Raw genomic sequence first — 19,202 nt, 5'->3', positions numbered from 1 at the left:
GGAATATGAGATTATAGTCAAGCAAAGAAACATGTTGTTACACAACATATTTCAAAGACATCCAATTTTTATGCAACAGTATTTAGAAGCACCAAGTGAAAAGTTAGAAGACTTAACTAAACACAAATGCTTGCTTTGAAAATGTTGCAGCCCCAGTACAATAAAAAACCCACTTATTTGTTCTTCTGCAAAGACAGTATTAGTAAAACTAATTTTGCTTGGTCAGTCCTCAACAAGAAAGTGATTTGTCCTAGGAAAGAGTGCTGAATTCTACAAGGCTAGAGTATATAAGGTAGAAGTTATATTGTATGTTGCAGTTGGTGCATACGTTTAGGCTCACCTTGGTTGGCATTTGCACCCTGAGGCGAAGCATTGGTTAAATTGGGTAGCTCGTTTCCATGGCTTCCATCTTCCCAGGGACAAACATCCACACTGTTCCATTTTTTCAGTTGTTTTAGCCAACTGGACTTCTGCTCCAACTTGCAGTGGGGATTTAAGACTATACACATCCACAGAGCACCTGATTTTAAAAAAAACGCTAAATTATGTTTTCTATTAAAAACGCAGCAGCCAGTGACTAATTGCAAATTTATAGACCATATACTTTCTCTCCCCTCAAAGGCTACCCGGTTTGCTTAACTACAGCTACACTTAACACCAGGCAGACTGGTAATTCCCCATGCAGGTGCTTGGGGCTAGTGTGGTCAATCTGAAAAAGCTGAAAGATGGTACCAAGTCAGCCTTCTCAATTAAGAGGCATTAGTAGGATTTTTGTATTAGGCATCCAGAGTTCCCAATGTATGGGTCATCAGACAGGAACATCAGTAAAAGGCAAAAAAGAATCCACATAAAGTTACAGAAGAACATGAACCAAGTTTTCCTACTAATTTTTGTATCAGAAGGGGTTTTCTATGAATGAGAATTATGTATCTTCCAGCTTCATGTTATAGGAACCAAAGAAGTACATTAGTAAGACATGTATTTCGTAAACACATACTTCCACACTCAGAATCCATCAGAAGTACTCCTGATGATGTAACCCATTCTCAAACACATCTAGATCTCAGATAACCAGTAAACACGAGTTTTGTGCAGTTTGATAGGAATAAGATATTTTTACAGCAAGTACTTTAGTAATTTTGTTACAGTAGAAAATTTGTTCTGTTTAGGGAGTTCTAAGGGAAAACTAATTTGTGTTGACATATCACACGTACCACCACTTTGGAAACATCTCCCCGAGACTATATAGCATGGCAGGCATAAATACCCTTAGGATGTCTAGTGGCAATTTTCAAATGCAAAGATTTTTCTCTAAATCAGCTGTCCCTTCATCAGCTTGAACTTTGACAGAAGCATGAAGTCATCTGAAAGTACTGTTTCGCAACAGTTCATGTGCTCATTAAGAATGCGCCTTATACACTACAAGAGATTGTGAGAATATGCTTAGACTATGCAATCCTCATGACAGGCTAAAAAAAAGAGAGAATAAAAACGCAGCTGGTTCTCCCAGGAAAGTAAAATTCTCATATTCAAGGACTCTCTTGCTAAGAATGCAAAATGGATACCCAGGGACCAGGCTATTACATCATATTCATTCCTAAAGTAACTCAGGTAAGCCACAGCATAGGAGTAACAGCTTGATCCTTAAGGTTACAAGTCTCCTGCTATTAAAGACCAATGTGGAATGGGGAATTAATATCAAAAAAATCTGAAAACCACAACAAAATATGATATGTTACAGTTCAGAACAGAGAGAGACTACATTACTGCAGTTTATTACTGCACACTAGTTAAATACTGTACAGCAAGTGTTCTGGGTTTCGGATTTAAGTGTCTGAAACTTGCCACGGGAGTGAATAAGGCCAATTTTTTAAAATCTTTTTTTTAAATGAAATCGTCTGGTTTTCTTTAGACACACTTGTCAGCACACTTCACCATCCAAAACAAGTCAAATTACAACTGGTTCTTATTAAGCATCAATTATTCAGTACAACTACATTTCTCGCAATCTGCAAAATGAAGCAGAAGATGAGGCACATTAGAAAGCCTTGGGAAATAGTTAAGGTGCGACTGCTTATTTATTTTCAAAATCAAGTATCACTTGAGGGCACTACAGAGACACTTTATGTCTCAGCATCTAATAAAATCTGTAACCAGATTCCCAGTGTTTTCAGACTGAAGGAAAAGCAAAGTAGAATATCATAATCACATCTGGTTAAGTATTTCAATCATCCAGCAAGGCAGAACACTCACTAATAATAATGGCCAGTCTTCGCGAGCGAAGATTTGGGAAAGGTCATTAACCCTTCGAGCCTGCGCAGTGGATTTTTTAGGTGAGACACAGCGTGCGCTGAACTGAGCCCACCCTTTAATCCTGAGGTTCATCTGCCGGGGCCGAGCAAGCTTGGACAGTGGCAGTGAGGGTCTCAGGACGTAGGTTTGTTTAGAGTGACCTTCTCTTAGATGGATTGCCTTACAAGGCTAACGAGCTCCATCTGCCCGGGGGGCTGGGAATCGAACCCGGGTCGCAGCGGTGAGAGTCCTGCACCCTAACCACTAGACCACCAGAGGCCCCTTGAACACTGACTCCACTATACCCCTTAAAAAAAAAAAAAGAGCGGCCTTTTCTTTTTCCACATCTCAGAAACACCACTAGAGGCAAAAGAATTCACCTGCCTCCTTCAGAAGCTCCACTATGCACAGGATACATCTATGAGGCAGTAGAGGGCAAACAGAACCCAAAGTATCAAAATTCTTTAAAAACTTCTGTGGTTTAAAGTGGAAAACGATGTCAAGCCTAACTACATTGTTAGCAGCCATTGCCTCTGAAGCCCAGGCTATTTTTATGTAAATGAAGCACAAGGACAAGTGTATTTCAAACAAACCCCACACAAACGACTTAAAATTTCAACAGAGCTCAACCACACCATGCTCCCAATGACTTCAGAGAAAGCTGCAAGCACATCTGAGATCTTGCACAGTTTCCATGGCTGCCCGATTCCCTGCAGGAAGAGGATTGTAAGACAAAACTCCCCCAGGAGAAGAAAAGGGAACAAAAAGAGCTTCAGGCTCAGCTCCTGCAGTGCTACAAAGCCTAATATCTGTGAGAAGGACGCATAATGCCAATGACCCCACGCTCTTCAGTCTATTTGTGTTTCTAGGTCTTTTCAGTTGGTTTGTTTTTTGGTGGGGGAGTTTTGTATTATTTTTTTTCCCTTCTCTTCCCCACTGCCTCCAAGTGTGGTGCATTTGCCTGTATTCATATTTCTTCCTACTCCTGATCCCTAAATACCTTTCCCCTCCCCTAACATCTGCTACATTCTGGCTCTTTCAATTCACTGGTTCCTGTCCTGCTCCTAGTATTGAAAAGTTTGAGGAAAACATTAGCTTGTGCCCAGACTTTTATCACACACCAACTGGCAGGAACCTGGAGGATATTCTTCCTATTTGACTCTGATGCTGGTCAGTGGAAGCCCCTCTGAGCTGGCTCTTAAATGCCACACCAACCTGGAGGCTTACACTGGCCTCAAACAAGAGATACTCTATTTTCTGTCAAAATGGCTCCTGTACAGGGAAACTGCTGATCATGCTTACTACCCCTTACTACAGATAAGGCCTATGGAGAAAATTTGGGAGCTACTTCCTAATTTGCAAGAAAGGTATCTGAATCAATTTCCACGGTCTTCAGGTTAGAAACTGCTGTTGGCAACAGTCTACGCTCCAAAGAATTTACCCAAAACACACTCCTAGCATTCTTAAGTTTACATATTTGACTACATTTAATGATGTCACCCATGCCACATACAATATGAACAAATGTCTCATAAAATAAAAAAGAGACACCAAAAATCCAGAGGAAGTATTTGTGTTTACAGACTCTGTTTTTCTCTCTCAACACAGCTCACTCTCTTCTTCCTGTCTCCAAGTGTTTTTCACCAGGTGTTTTTTCATACTGGTTTCTCAGCAGGTCGACACATCTTCCCTCCACCCCAAACTGCATGCTACAACACCAGAAGTACAGTTTGTATTTGGATCCCTTGACTCGAACCCACATCTTTCCAATACAAAACTCCTCACAGCACAGTGGCAAAGTGATCATAATTCAACATAAAAAAAATTTCCTCACAAAATAATAGGAAAGTAAGACATGCTGCAACTGCAATTTGGCAATAATTTCATAAGAGAATGAGTATTACAGTTGTCACATTGCAGTGAGGAATTGCCTATTTTGACTCAACACTAATCTTCTTGACTTGGTAAAAGCCAGCTTTGCCAAAACAGACCTTTGGTTCAGACAGACCTCCTTTTGAAAATGCACAGTTGTCATTCATCTTTAGTATTGGTCACACCACCCAAAAGAAAAAAAAAAGGTTAGATTACTGTTTTAACAATGGAGGCCTTCCTTATTCATACAAAGGAACATCAGTGCTTTTGTTTCTCTCAGGAGACATCCATACCTTTGAATTCGTGGGGAAAAAAGGGGCGGCATGCCTTTACATTGATCAGGATTTAAATATGCAAATTGAAAAACATTAAGAAGCATTAAGTCACTGTAAAAGTAGATGTCATAATAACCACATATCCTGCGTGTGCGTGCATTCATGAAGCTAAAGGAAGTGCAAGGACTGTGATTAAACATTTCTCACTTTTCATAAAACCAATTATATTTTACTCTTGACCCAGTAAATGGGAAGGTGGTGAGGGAAACAATTTCAGTGAGGTGCTAGGACATGGACCATGACCAGTGACCTGGCATACAATTCTGTTTGTTTGTTGGATTACAGTCTTTCCAAGAAATCTGCTTTTCCTCTAGAACATTACGCTATCTTGTCAGGGATGCTGTATAGCTGAGCTTGGGTCAGCATGTCCTCATTTACCATACCTGTGTAGTCAATGGCTGAGACTTGGCCTTCGCTTTGGAATTTCACATTTAATGTATTTTAGACCAATCAATGCTTTTTCAAAATTATAATAAGCAAGAAACAGATGCACATATACTGTGATACTTCTTTGCCCTTCCCATTAATGCACAACTATTTCTTAAAAACTAAGCTATAAGATTAGTAGCATTTGACCATTCCAAAGAAAATGCAGCCAGGTAATCAAGATCATTACCTTTGCACAGCAAACAAAACAGCTTCAGCACTTGCAGCACACTTGCCACTGTGCCCCATTTGAGACTAATCATTTCTGTTACAAAGGCATAATTTTCCAGCACTGGAAGTGCCAGAGGAGAAACAATACTAGCAGGTAGAACCTATTAACTCTTTAAAGCAGAAATGTCAGCAAAGGACTTTAAAATGGTTTACATCTGTATTTTAAGCACACACCCACTTCCACTGGGACAGCCACTTAGAAAACTTAAAGAAGGTACAGTATGGTATTTATTGACTCTCAAGGAGAAGGACAAGTGCCTTCAGAATAACTGGCAAAGCCACTGCCCTTCTCCAGGTTTGGGGAGATCTCCATTAGAACAAAACATAATCAGAAGTCCCACTGGAGAATGCTCCAATTAAACAGTTGCTTTTATGCAATAGTAAAGACAGGCAAAGCGCTTCAGTGCTGTTCTCTCTTCAGTAAGAATCTCAAGGAAAACTATTCTCAGCATTCTGTTGCATCCAAGTTTCAATTTTATTCATAAAAATTCCTTAATGCATTCTAGCTTCTCTGTTCAGCCTTCAGAAAAAAAAGGCTTTCTATGGGTGTTGTGTTTCTTGGAGAACAGAATGTTTCATTTTGCTCTAATTCACTCTATTATTGAATTAAACTTTGATGTATTGGTCTTGACAAGTGCTTCATGCTGACTGTATTGTGTATGATAGTCTAATCACTCCCCATGCATTTCACACTATCTGGCTGACTAACGCAGTAGATTACCTGCAGCACTGATGGCAAGAGGGAATCACTGCCCCTCTACGCACTAACCTCCGAGTGTGTATTTGACAGAGCGGAGGACTAAAACAGAGACAAATTAAATTGCCTTATTCCTTAGGTTTCCCTTTCTCTCTTGCTGCTCCAAGGGCTAAAGGCACATGTGTATTTGGCTGAAAGAGCTATCAGCAACTAAATGCTCTGATCTCTGTGTCAAGTAACTAAAAACTTCTGCTTTCTCTTCCTATGTTTTCAATTTTTAGCACAATGGAAAAAGAAACCAACCACACACTTTCATCGTTTTAAGTATGTTTTAAAAACTGCTGCATCCTTGCAGACGCTCTGCCTATTCAACCAAAGGGTTTCATATAAGAACAGGAATTAGCTTGAAAGGTGCAGTTTAACAGTGTAATAGTTTAAGACTACTATCTCCCAAGGGATCACTTAGGATCTGTCACATGCTCATTAGAGTAGTACCCTACCACATGCATCTGTAGTACCCTATAAGCAAACTGCTGTAGCAAGGCATGGACTATTAGTCTACAAAGCTAAAGAGAAGTATAAAGAATCTGCAAGTTATTAACTTGAGTCATATTTACAAAACTGTTCAATCATTTGTTTACAATCAATCAACTGAAGGTAAAAGCACTGCTAATACTAACACATACATTACAAAAATAGTCCATCGTGAGTATCTTAATGTAACTCTTCACAATTTTAAGTAGTTGCCAATGTTTACAGCCAGATGGTGAAAGTATGCTCCTGCCCAAAATATGTATATTTTATTAAGTACTTTAACTAGTAATACACTCTCAGAAGTTACCATCTATTTTCAGAGACTAATAATTTTCAGAAGAAAAGTTAATGTGACTACTAACTATAAGTGCACTAAGCTATTTCTATCTAAATTTATGATTGATAGGAATGAATTTCTCTCCCAGCTAATTTTCTTAAGAAGATACAAAACCGCAAAACTTGATGTTTGTCCAACAAAATAAGATATTCATAAAGAAAGGGATAAAAATATCCCTCCTTTAAAAAAAAAAAAAAGGAGAGCAAGTGAAAACACTCCCTTCACATAGCGGGAATTATGATTGCCACAACTGTGCTCACAGAATGTAAATAATGCACTGTAACTGGTCAGAGGAACAAATTCTGATTGTCTAGTCTGAATTCCTTTATACTCTAACATTTCACAAATCACTTCCATCTTCCAGCCCAAATACGATTGTTGAGTTTTACAAAAACAGCACACTTGAATTACAACTTCTAATACAAGAATCTAGCACAGCTCCTGGTTAGACAGTCTACTGCCTGGCTACCACAACCCAAAATTCTAAGCTTATTTTTAGTTAAATTTCTCCAGCTCCAACTACAACTTTTAGCTACCTTTTGTTCCTTTAGAAGAATTGTCTTCCCTATCTAATTTTTAGTCTACCATAGGCTACCTTAAATTACAAAGGGTTTCTTTTGTCTCTCTTTGACATACCCAAGCAGATTGAGATTCTTGCACTTTTCATTTTAAATTACTTTTCCAATTTTTGATTTATTTTTCCAGTGTCCATTCAAGACAGTAAAATGGAAAATATCACAACACTAGATTGCTGAACCACAGTAAAGCTCAGAAATTAGTGAAGAGTCAGTAATTCCTCCTCATGAATCTATCACTTCTCTCTAGCTCTGGTATTTACCAGAAGTGGCACTGGAAAACTAAGTGGCAGCTTAGCATTAGTGAAATATGAAAAATGAAGGATGAGAAGAAGGAAAAAAAATAATGCTAAGAACCAGCTTGGCTTACAGTAAAACTCTGCCCTTAGTCTTGTCAGATGTGATTCCACAGTCAGGGATGCAATGAGTTTTGTACCAGTTCCTTACGCAACAATTTTTTAGGACATTTTTAAGTAAATCAGTTCAACATCTTAGGAATAAAAATTACAAGAACTGTTTCAAAGAAATTTGAAGTACTTTCCATCCAAGTGAACTGAATGGAAAACTAACTTTCTGTATGATATTAAAAACAAGCCCCTCAAACTATGCTTATAGACCAAAAGTAATTACTGTAACCACTATTTCTCAAATCTGATAAATGCCACAGGATTAGCTCAGTTGGTTAGAGCAAGGTGCCATTAACACCAAGTTGTGGGTTTGGTCCCCATATGGGCCATTCACTTAAGAGCTAGATTCCACAATCCTTGTAGGTCCCTTCTAATTCACAATATACTGTGAAATTACAAAAAAACCCAACAAAGAAAAAAACCCACAACCAACCAAAGTCTTCTGTCATATTCTGGCCTCATACATCCTCATTTCAAATACCATTATGGCAATGTCCATAATGGAGGAGGAAGGTAACAGTCCTCAGAAAATGCAGATAAAATCCATCTTTGCAGAACTGCAGCCTGGCTTTATTCACTGGGCAGACCCAGGTGGCAGAACAACTGAGACACTGCAAGGCCATAACAGCAATTTAAGTTGTCATCCATAACTCAGGCCTTAGAGCAGAAAAATTATCTTGTGATGCTAGCTCTGACGTACTGTTAATTTAGTGCCTCCAAAAGCACAAATCATTCAAAGACACTGACATATATTAACAGCTTGTTCTGTGAAAAAGCAGGTGTAACCTTAAGCACGTGAACTGAAGTACACGTTTCATAAGACCATGACAGCTAAGACTAAACAAAATGAAAGCAACTATCAATTAAGCAAAGACAGCTACTGGACATGATACAGTTTAAGGCACAAATATGCGTAAGTTACCACTCTACTCAGAAAGTCTCACGATTAAAGACCAATGGTAATGGTTCCAAGAATGGTGCATCACACCTCCTTTGAAATACAGGGCTACCCACAGCTTTCACATTAAGGCCAGAAATCCGCTATGTGCAACTGACTAATGTATACTTAGAAATTTGAAATTAACTTTATTTTCTACAGATGCAGGGCATGGATACTTTCCTTAGCTATAAGACAGAACATGATGCAATTATAACTTGGGATATTCAATGATATAATAACAATAGGAACATAAACTTGGCACTCAGATTTAAGACCCTTGTTGTACCATTTTTTAAATACCATAAAATGTGCGGAGAAGTTGATTCTAAAAAGGATTGCATGAAACATGTAGCTCCAGAAAAATGGTACTAGAGCACAAAACTGTAATGAATGCTTAAGTTTATCGATTCTTTTTCATGGCAGCCCTGGAGTAGTCATCAAAGCTGGTATCAGGAAGGAATTTCTCTAGGGGCATATTGGCAACAACCCCAGCTGCTTTTGTCCTTTTCCCCTCTCCACTTAGGTACTAAGCACAGATAATCTGTTTAGAACAGCTGGCACGTCCCATTCATACAAGTTTGTCTCTCTAACTGCAAAGGAAAGGAATGCCTGAGACAGAAATATAGATGGAAAATAGTTACACTCAGTTAAGGTTAAAAGAAAACTTGCTGTTTTCTAGAGATGACTATAAAAACTTCTATCAGAAAAACTCCTAGCAGTTTCCAAATTAAAATAAAAAAAAGAGCACTATTTAACACTTGATCATTAGTCTGCCCTTGGCAAATCAATCTATGATGATTCCTTGCTCAAACTCAACATTTAGAATTAAGGAACAAAGTGCTACTCGTAAAAATTTAGGCATAATCCATCAAGAAATATATTGTACTATTTCTCTATATCACTATATGTGTATGACCTTGTTAAATGATATTTTAGTTCAAATTTTTACACAAAAATTTATCATTCTAATCCAGAAAATGGCCAGAATATCAGCAAGTGTGAAATCAAAACAGACCATCAGCCTGATTAAACATTTAAAAAGCAACCTGTAACAGGGCAAAGTACTAGTGAAGAACTACTATTAGAACTACTACAGCAAAGACATGTTATTCCACTCAAGAAATACCTTTATAGCAACAGCCCAGTTAGTATGCTAGAATATATTTAGTATATAACAGAAAGGATTCTAAGCAGATCACTAGGAAAAAACTTTATCGTATGAATGAAGATCACTGCAGTATCCTAAGAGGTTCCTATGCTTAAAAACTTTGGATGTCAAGAAGTGGTTGAGGTAGACAGGAAAAGGTTATGCATTAAAATGCGGAAGGGACCACATACTCTGAAACTATAGAGTACCACTTAAGTTCTCCTCAACATCATAAAATAAGATGAGCAACAGAGACCAGGATCAGCATGATGCTAAACCAGAACACATCCTCCAATTTTATCCACTGTCCTGCCTTGCCAAAGAGCCCTTTGGACACAGCGTCTTCTCCATGACACAGCCATCATATTTCTACACCACAAGAAACTATTCCACAATTTAAAGAAACCAGCTCTCCTCCCCTTAAAGAGTTCTTACATGGCAAAATGGAGGAAATCTACTAGAAATGTTTGTTTTGAAATATGCAAATTATGTGAAGTTTCTTCACCATGAAGGCAAGCAGTAAGATGATACCGAAAATGGCAGTTCACTGAAAAAAAAAAATAAATCTGATCCGGTAATCTACATGTTGACATGGTGTTGGGCTCCATCATTCCATCAAGCAGTAGATACTTGTCTTAGATTCTTCTACTTGACTACTTTCATCAGATTAAACATCTGGGATTTAATTTAACAGTTTCAGCTTTACTAAGCTGTCACAAGAGCAGCCCCACTTTGATAACAGTAGCTGCTCCAATTATGGCTTGGTTTAGGGTTGACAAGTATAATGATTCATTCGTGACACTTGAGAAGAAATAAAAGGTTGTTTTGCATTACAGCTTTAAAAATGTGGGCACTTTTTTCATTTAATTTGTCACTTAGCTTTAGCTAAGAGGACTTTTAAATTGCAGTAAGAGGCAAATGGGGCTTTTAGTTTAAATGTAATCCCCACATTTAAATGATCTGTAATGGCACAGTGTTCAAATGGGAACACTATTGTTTCACAGTGGGCCCTGATGGTGACATGTGCCATTTGTATTCAGGTCCTGTTTTATCCATGTGGCTAAAGGGTTTCCAATTTAATTTCACAGCCAGAAGCCTGCAGAAAACACCAATTAACTTGCAGATCCCATTTGCTGACAAAACAGTCTCTTCCCAATGTCTGGCATCTGTCAGTACTCAACATTTACTTCCAAAGCAGAGCCTTGGAGCCATCATGATCCCTGGGCTGGGGCACAAAGTCAATTTCCCCCCCCTTGTTTTAAGGAAATATTTTCATTTTTGCAGAGAACAACCAACTTTTACTTAATTTTTCATGGATGAATATTAACAACTTCTTGATGTACTAAGATTCACAGTCCACTTTTTTTCACTTAGACTACAAAGAAGTTTAACTGACCTTTCTCTCAAATCAGAGATTTCAGCTCAACAGGCATCAGCGATTATTCACTGTGTATTTCCATATCCTCTCTCATCTTATCAATGCAATTTAATTAAAAGGCAAACCAAGGGGTTTCGGATAATTAATCATTATGACATACTGAAGTTTTCAACCATGGTTACCAAGAATCAAACAACTAAAGATCAGGATGTGAAAATTATGTACAGAGACACCATTTAAACAGCAACAACATGAAGAATTCAAACTCTGCTCTAAACTCTGCAAAGTGGAATTCATGTGTCACTGTGGCAAACTGGAAGGATTCACTAGTGCATCACTGAAATTACATCTAAATTCTTCTAGTATGAAAAGTACACAAGCAACCTTAGAGCTCTGACTTGTAATCTTGATCCTTCCAATAGAATACCTCTGGCATTCCATAAGTAGCAATTAGCTCATCCAACTCTTTGATGTACAACAGATGAATCTGAAGGGCATAGTTATTATATTCTTATTCCCAAACTAGAGGTTTTAAAACCCAACTACCTACTTATGTGCACAGTGTTTTTTGTTAATATGATGCTTTTGAATTGTAAATTACCTATGAAATCAGGTGTCTATACTAGATTTATATTTATATATATTTATATTAGACCTGAAGTATTTCATTTAGGGGTCTTGAGTGGTGGTTTCAATGGTTTATTTTAGGGGGGTTTGTTGTTATTGTTGTTGTTGGTTTAGGTGTGGGGGTTTTTGTTGCTGTTGTTTTCAAATCAGCACCTTGAAACGTTCAAACCCAATGTGACTTCTACTGAAATAAACAATTTACCATAAAATTCAACAAGAACTCTGATCAGAGCTCAATGTGTCCTTCCAGTACCCTTGCCAATGCCCAACGTCAGGCAGGAAGCACCAGTTAAGTTCTAATGAAAGGCTCAAGTGACCCAGTCAAGAAGCAAAGCTGAAGTTATTTAAGTATGCTTAAAAATCTATGTCAAGATAGAACTGACAAAGTGGCCATATGCCTAGCAGTTGGCAGACAGCATACTAGGGCAAGCAAGTAAACCTATATTAAACAGAGTTTATATTTACATACTTTTTATGTCCTAAAACTCTCCATCACTACAATGTTAAATTGCTACCTACTTGTGAAATAAAGGACAGACAAAACACTTTTTTAAAAGACATACATATATGCCACTCCCAGATTACTCTGAACTGCTAATACAAAAAGATAAGTATGCAAAGGCCTGTCTCACTCCCTCTGTTAATATTTTAGTTCTCCAACATCTCAGAAGATGACAAGAGGAGAAGCAAACATGACTTTGTAACATAACAATACCATCACTCCCTTATACTTCAAGGTCTGAGTTACCTCTTCCATTCGGAGCAGAGACTGTATGTTGCCAGGGCCATCTTGCTTTTCCTTCTGCAGTATCCTATTGTAAATCTGGTCTCCCTTAAAATCTCCCTCAATTTCAGTACATTCACTTTTTTATTTTCTTTTTTGTTTGTTTGTTTTATATGCAGGTTTCACATGGAAAAAGGGATGTGTTTGATGTGAAAACAGTGAAACTCAAGGCAAAATCCTAGCAAAAACACTGCAGAAGCTTGTAACTTTCACATCAGATGGGAGTGAAGCTGGAGAGATTCATTCAATTAACAGCATTTTGGAGGGAACTTGCTAAGCACCAGTGGAAGCACTGGTGGGAAGAAGAAATGGACAGTTTAGCAAAATAAACACTATCTGGAGGCGGAAGTTCTTAAGTTCTACCCTTTGCCTACTGCACACATGAAGTGATTGAAATATATTTGCAATGGAAACCACAGTACATGATCAACATACTTTGATACTGTTAAGAGGTGACAGAGTAGTTCATGACTGAAACAATACAGTCTGCCTCAGACTGCAGATACAGCAGCTCAGGTAGTGGTGAGGCTGACAGTTCCACTGCAGCTTTCTGGGAATGGCATCTAGAATTCTGATTAAATTGAGGTAAATTAAATTGAATTAATCCAAAAGTATTTCTTATTCAATGCTGCAGACAGATAGATTCCACCTCGTCTACCTTCAGACAGGTGCTGTCAAGAAAATGATGTTAATATGAAACTTATGGAACAACAGGAGCCACTACAAAAGTTTAACAAAACCTTTTATGTTTGACAGCATGTGTTAAGATTGCTGTGAAGAACACATTTCTGCCTCTCACCACCTACCAGCTTAACCCACATAAGCAATGAAGCATGAGACCCTCCAGTTTTCAGTATGGTGGGATGCTGCACGTATGTCCAGCTAGCCATGTGCCACGTTTGGCAAAAACTGTTATTTCCCAGCAAGTCAAAGGATCATAAAAATGACACAGTGAAATGCTTGTTACACTTATATCTAGACTCTGACGGAGCTTTGTCTGCTATAATATTAAGTTTAAATTATATATTGGGAAAAAAATTGTTTACTGTGAGGGCAGTGAGGTTCTGGAACTGGCTGCCCAGAGAAGTTGTGGATACCCCATCCTTGGAAGTGTTCAAGGCTAGGTTGGATGGAGCTCTAAACAAACTGTCTAGTGGAAGATGTCCCTATCCACGTCAGAGGGGTTGGAACTAGATGATCCTTATACTCCCCTCCAACCCAAACCATTCTATGACAAAATTCTTACAGATTTTGAAAATTTCTGAAGCAGTAATAAAAAACTTTATTAGTCAGGAACACTTTAGAGCAAGTGTGCTCAGACCTCACCAGTTTAAATATTCCTTTCCCATTTCATCCTGTGTTCTTCTCTTAATTATACAACTGTCATCTTTCTGGTCACCTTTTCCCTAGAGCACAGTAAGCATGTTAGTCTTCTGTTATTTGATCTCCTTTCCTACTCAGTAATGGACTTCTCTAGTTGTGAATTGATTTCTTCCTTAACCTTTCCAGTTTAGCACCAGCAGCTTATATATTCAGCCTCAGTTGTGTAGCTACATTTCCACTTTTTGCATTATTCCTTTTATATCCTAAAGTACTTGCAACCTGTTGGAATTGTACTTCTTTCATACCATGTTTCCTCTCCAACTGCAATTGTCTTATGCTGTAGATGAGAAATTCAATTTCACCCGACCTTAACTGAACAAGGAAAACTGCAGAAAAGTCTAACCTGCTTTGCCTAGTACCACAGTAACAGCTTCTCAATTTCAAATATGTAATTGTTCCTTTATTATACACATCAACACCTAAATGAGTCTATGCATTTACCCAGTTCATCCCAGAGCTGCCTATACTTGTCAGTCATTGTGGTTCCTTGTTGTCTCCAAAGCGACAGACGAGGGTCAGCCATGAACTGTTCTGTTATCAACGTCAACATGCGAGCTCCATTTGAATCCCTCATTTTTAGCATCTCTCGCACCTAGGAAACGAGTTTTTAATACAAACTTGAAAAGAAAGCAAAGAAATTGCAGTACAGACAAATATCCTGCAATGTTAAATATTCTGCTTCTGTTAAGTTAGAAATGCAATTTATATGTGCAATGTCAAATTTTTAAGTAGAAAAAATAGTCTGCCTTCCCAAATTTAACAAAATTTTGATTTCAATATCCAATTGCAATTCTTCAGAGAATTTTTCCACATGTAATCCCCAGGTGCATTATGCAAACTGTTGTAAAACTGATTTCTACAGGTTTTTCCAACGTTTTAGGGGTGGGAAGGAAGAGAACAGCAGAGCTGTAGGTAGTTGAAATGTTACTTCATATCCTTACACTGATCAAGACACATCAGATTGCAGTCCACTGCTGTACAACTCATTAAGTTGACATTTGTGTTCCTAAGATTTTGCCTTGTTTTAGAACAGTACTTTGAGTAAGACGCAAACAAGTACAGACTGGCTTCGAGAACATGGGAGAGAAAAAGGGTGCAGAGTACTCAACACACCTTTGCAAATAGCAAATTGAGCTGCTTCCCTGATCCATGGTATCCGCCTTGGGAGAGGAAGAGTTTAACTTGTTCCTGAACTTGTTCCTCATCCAAATGCCAGCAATTTTCATCATCTATGCTAGCACCTGCTGTTGGGTCAGGAGCACCTGTAAACAGCAAGAAAAGAAATCATTATGTTCTATATAAAGAAAGGAGGTTCTTCAGTCCAGGGGAGAGGACTACTGCAGAGGTTTTTGGATTTGTGTTCTCTCCTGTTTTGAATGCCTTGGTTTTAATCTAAACATTCTTTAAAATAGACATAAATTTCTCCTCAGTAGTCTTAAGCACTTAGAAATTACAGTCTATGAATAGGTATTTAAAGAAATAATATTCTCTTCTCTAACAAAACATTAAAATTAAGGTGAAGGGTTTTTTCCTCCCATCTCAGCATTTATACCAAAATGATTTTACAGGGAAAATTAAGACTTTGATTTATATTTCTACGATTGTGACGTTAAAACCATTCTCCCCAAAACACCTGTGTAATTCCTGTACCTTCAGCAATCTTGCTCAGGTTTAAGTGACTGCTAGTGAGCGCTGCTATTGATGAACATGAGGAGAATCATCACCTCGGTGCCTCTGAGCTGTGATGGCTCTGCAAAGCTAAACAAAGAGTAAAAAAATCCCCAAACAAATCCAAAGTCTTAAAGCACTAAAGGCATTTCCATCATAAATAAGAGTTACAGCTATTTAAGACCATGCTGCTTCCAAAGGAAGCATTTTTACATAGGCAAAGTCATCTGCACAGAGTCAATTCAGAGCAACTCTACCTGAATTAGTTTGGTGTCAACTGAATGACTAGATTTACATCAGGCAGTGCTTCGGCCACAGGCTTTATAACTCAAATTTTGCAGCTCAGACCAGTGACTTTCCCCAGTGGCCTCTTCTAAAGGATGACAAAATTAACTAAAACAAGTTCTTGCACCATCTAGCGACCTCTATTTTTCTGAAGACTCCTGCAACTCCATTGGACACTTTTTAAAAGGTCTTCAAACTGAAAGCACTGAAATGTACTTACCTATGGGTGTTGGACTCAGCTCAAGGTAAGGCATCACCATACTAGATGTAAGGTGCTTTAAGCATGCCCGAGACTCAAGTTAACATTTTTATTTTGGACTTGTCACAACTGTGTAATCTCTATCTAGGTTTATCTATTAGGTTTTGCAAAGATGTTAGAAATTGAATCACATTACACAATCTCTCTCTTTTAAATCCATGTCCATGCTACCTCTGAACAAAAAAAAGAGAAGAATACTGCCAGGAAAGGAAAATTATATAGATTTGTAAAAATCTGGGGGTTTGTCATAGAAGTCCTGAGAATCTGAAAAGCAAAGATACCTACAACTCTTCAGATGTATAGGAAAAAAAACATTGATTCAAGCCTCCATTTCACACTTGCAGCTCTGCCACGGAGATGAAGCTTTTAAGTGGTTGAAGAAAATGCTGCAATTTTTATTCAATGAAAACACAATCAGAAGATTTAAAGAGTCAGAGGGATGTCTTGTCTACAAGTTGCTGAGACAGTAAACAAAAAAATGTTCCAGCTCAGCAACTTCCTAAACTGCCTCCAATTTCAGAGCCTACACCTGGGAACACTGCATTGCTATATATATATACACACACACACATACATGTACACGCATATATACCTAAATTAACAAGGAATTGTGTCTTTGAAGATGTGAATGAACTCTCCTGCCTTCCACAGGAAACACACAGTGTTTCAAAAGACAGGAATCAAATCCAAGACAGTACAAAAACCAAAAAATGAAAAACCTCCTCTTTCTGTGAGTGCTTCTATCTTCAGTATGTTAAGTTTCAAGGGGCTTTCAATTTGGTCAGCTACACGACATACATAACAAGTCTTTGGCTGCAAGGAACAAGACAAAAAGGGAAATCAAGCCTCACAAGTATAAGTAGTGCAGCTGTTGCAGACCCAGGTTTGCAGTATCACCTTGCAAATAGTTTAAATATTTCATTGCTTTAAAACACAAAGAGCAGTGAAGAGGAACTATATAAAAACATCAGTATACAAAATACACTTATATTTTTTCTTCACCTCAATGGATATTTATCTTTAAGTAATCTTGGTGTGGTTGCTTTCAGACTGAATTAAAAATGGGCCAAGATTCCTCAGCTAAGGTTCCCTATTTAGGGGAAAAAATAAATTCCTTCTGTAACTGTTTACATTTTATCAAAAAGCTCACCGGTCAGTTTGTGCTAGAAGGTTAAATTTCAACACAGCTACCATAGATTCTTTAAGAACAGGATTCCTTTACAAAACAAGCATGTCCACTGCCCCAGGACAGCAGCACTGCTCCACCAAGGCTATTTCTCCCAATATGATCCCAAATATACCTTTCCCAGGAGCTCAGTATTGCTATACTCACACCAGTGTTATTTTCAAGCCAGGAGGCCAGAAGACTGTAAAAGGTGAAGATGCCAAGCCAAGGGTCTGAGCTCTATGATGCTGTTTAGCACAGTACTACAGATACATCTGACTCAGAATGATTATTTTCTTAAAAGATCTTATATAGGCTACACTTAGTATGATCAAAATTTTTGATGAGGTTGTATAAAGAAATTTCAGAGTTCATGTAAGCAGCACCAGCTACAGTTGTAATTCACTCATCTTTCAACACTGTTAGCAGTCTTCAGCCGATAGCCATCAACCAACAAGGCAGGGAGAAACCATGTCTGATCAGGCATAAGTCCAAACCACCTTCCCACCACGGCAACAGCCAGGCATCTTAATGGTCTTGCCAAGGAAGCCTCAGCTTACACTGCCCACGTCATTCCTGTTCTGGGGTCAAGACATGACTATCTCCATGTCTCTCAACTAGGCACTTCACAACTGGGTGAAGTGAACCTGACTGGGTTCACTTACAGTCAGGTGATCGCTGTTTCCTCTCCCACTCCAACACAGATCACGCACAGGATTTCTACACTACCACTTCTCCTCTGAAAACATGGGACTGGGTGAATAGATAAGGAACTATCTGAACAAGCAACAAGAGGGAGCTGTCTTAAGAGATATGAGAAAAGAAGGCCTAGCAATAGCTGTCAGGAAGGCTCAAGCTCAACGCCAGGCAGAGCTGAAGGTTCAACCCATAGGCAGTAGCTTTGCTCAGGTTGCAACACAGCCTTGAACAGCCACCACAAGGCCTTGGTAGAGGTACAGTTTGGCTACAGAGAGGAATATGGGCAGCCATGAATTTAAACTCTGCCGTGCAGTTTGGTACCAAGGTTAAACCCCCGTTCCCTGCTTGTAAACTACTTAGGTGCTTTAGAGGGATGTCATGAGGATAAATTAGGGTTTCACATTTGAACTATGAAAGTGGAAAGCAGTGTACAATTATACTAAGTATTAAAACCTGTAATTAAACTGTGTCAGTTTATTGTCACTAACACAATAATCTCCCTCTCTTCAAACTCTGGTTTTTTATTATTGTGACTGGTCTTTGAAATATACTTTACTTCATGTAGTTACAATTAAATACAATAAATATTTATAAGCAGTATGTAGATACAGACATCTATATTTACTCATGTTCTTTTGCAATCTTAGTAATCAAAGCAAGAATATTGTGCACAACTGTTTGTAAAACTGAACACCCAAATAACATTTGAAAACAGGGTAGCAGCCTTTTGTATTTAAGGTAATAGCAGGTTGCATGTTAAACATAATCAACTCCCAAGTTCTAAGAAGGAGAAAAAAAAATAAGATTGATAAATAAACTTAATATGCTCAGTCTTAATCTAAACAATGATTACATAAAACCAAAGCTCATAAAATTAATTAGTCAAAAATATTATTATGGCTTTGATTCTCCAAAAGTTTAGACATAAGTCACTTCATCTTGTAGTCAATTTCAGAACCCTTGGGTGACTTATAACACCTGTTCAGCAGTGCACAGCATCAAAGAAAAACTGCAACTGCTATGAAGCTCAGTGCTAACAACACAAAATATGAAGAGAAGACAGGTGATCCTAAGTTGCTGAGGGAAGTTAATAAATCCCCAACAGGTTTTTAACTTCAAAAAAATTCTCTCTTCCCTCTGCACATACAGCAAAATGCACTA

At 38.2% G+C, this 19,202-nt stretch overlaps 1 protein-coding gene across 2 annotated transcripts in view; it reads right to left on the bottom strand.

Moving 5' to 3' along the window:
- LOC108495506 (zinc finger SWIM domain-containing protein 6-like) overlaps positions 1-19,202 on the bottom strand; it is a 99,628-nt gene that overhangs the window by 14,983 nt on the left and 65,443 nt on the right. For both annotated transcript variants that reach the window (XM_017811265.1, XM_017811267.1), the window contains exons 3-5: positions 15,079-15,227; positions 14,407-14,557; positions 341-520 (exon numbers count right to left, since the gene is read on the bottom strand). In XM_017811265.1, the coding sequence (XP_017666754.1) occupies positions 341-520; positions 14,407-14,557; positions 15,079-15,227 (480 nt within the window). The remainder of the gene's footprint in view (positions 1-340; positions 521-14,406; positions 14,558-15,078; positions 15,228-19,202) is intronic.

Source organism: Lepidothrix coronata, unplaced genomic scaffold (genome assembly GCF_001604755.1).
Source record: "Lepidothrix coronata isolate B3197 unplaced genomic scaffold, Lepidothrix_coronata-1.0 Scaffold31, whole genome shotgun sequence".
In the NCBI taxonomy this organism is placed as follows: domain Eukaryota; kingdom Metazoa; phylum Chordata; class Aves; order Passeriformes; family Pipridae; genus Lepidothrix; species Lepidothrix coronata.
Note: the sequence above shows the minus strand (reverse complement) of the source record. Positions and strands in the feature narration are given on the sequence as shown.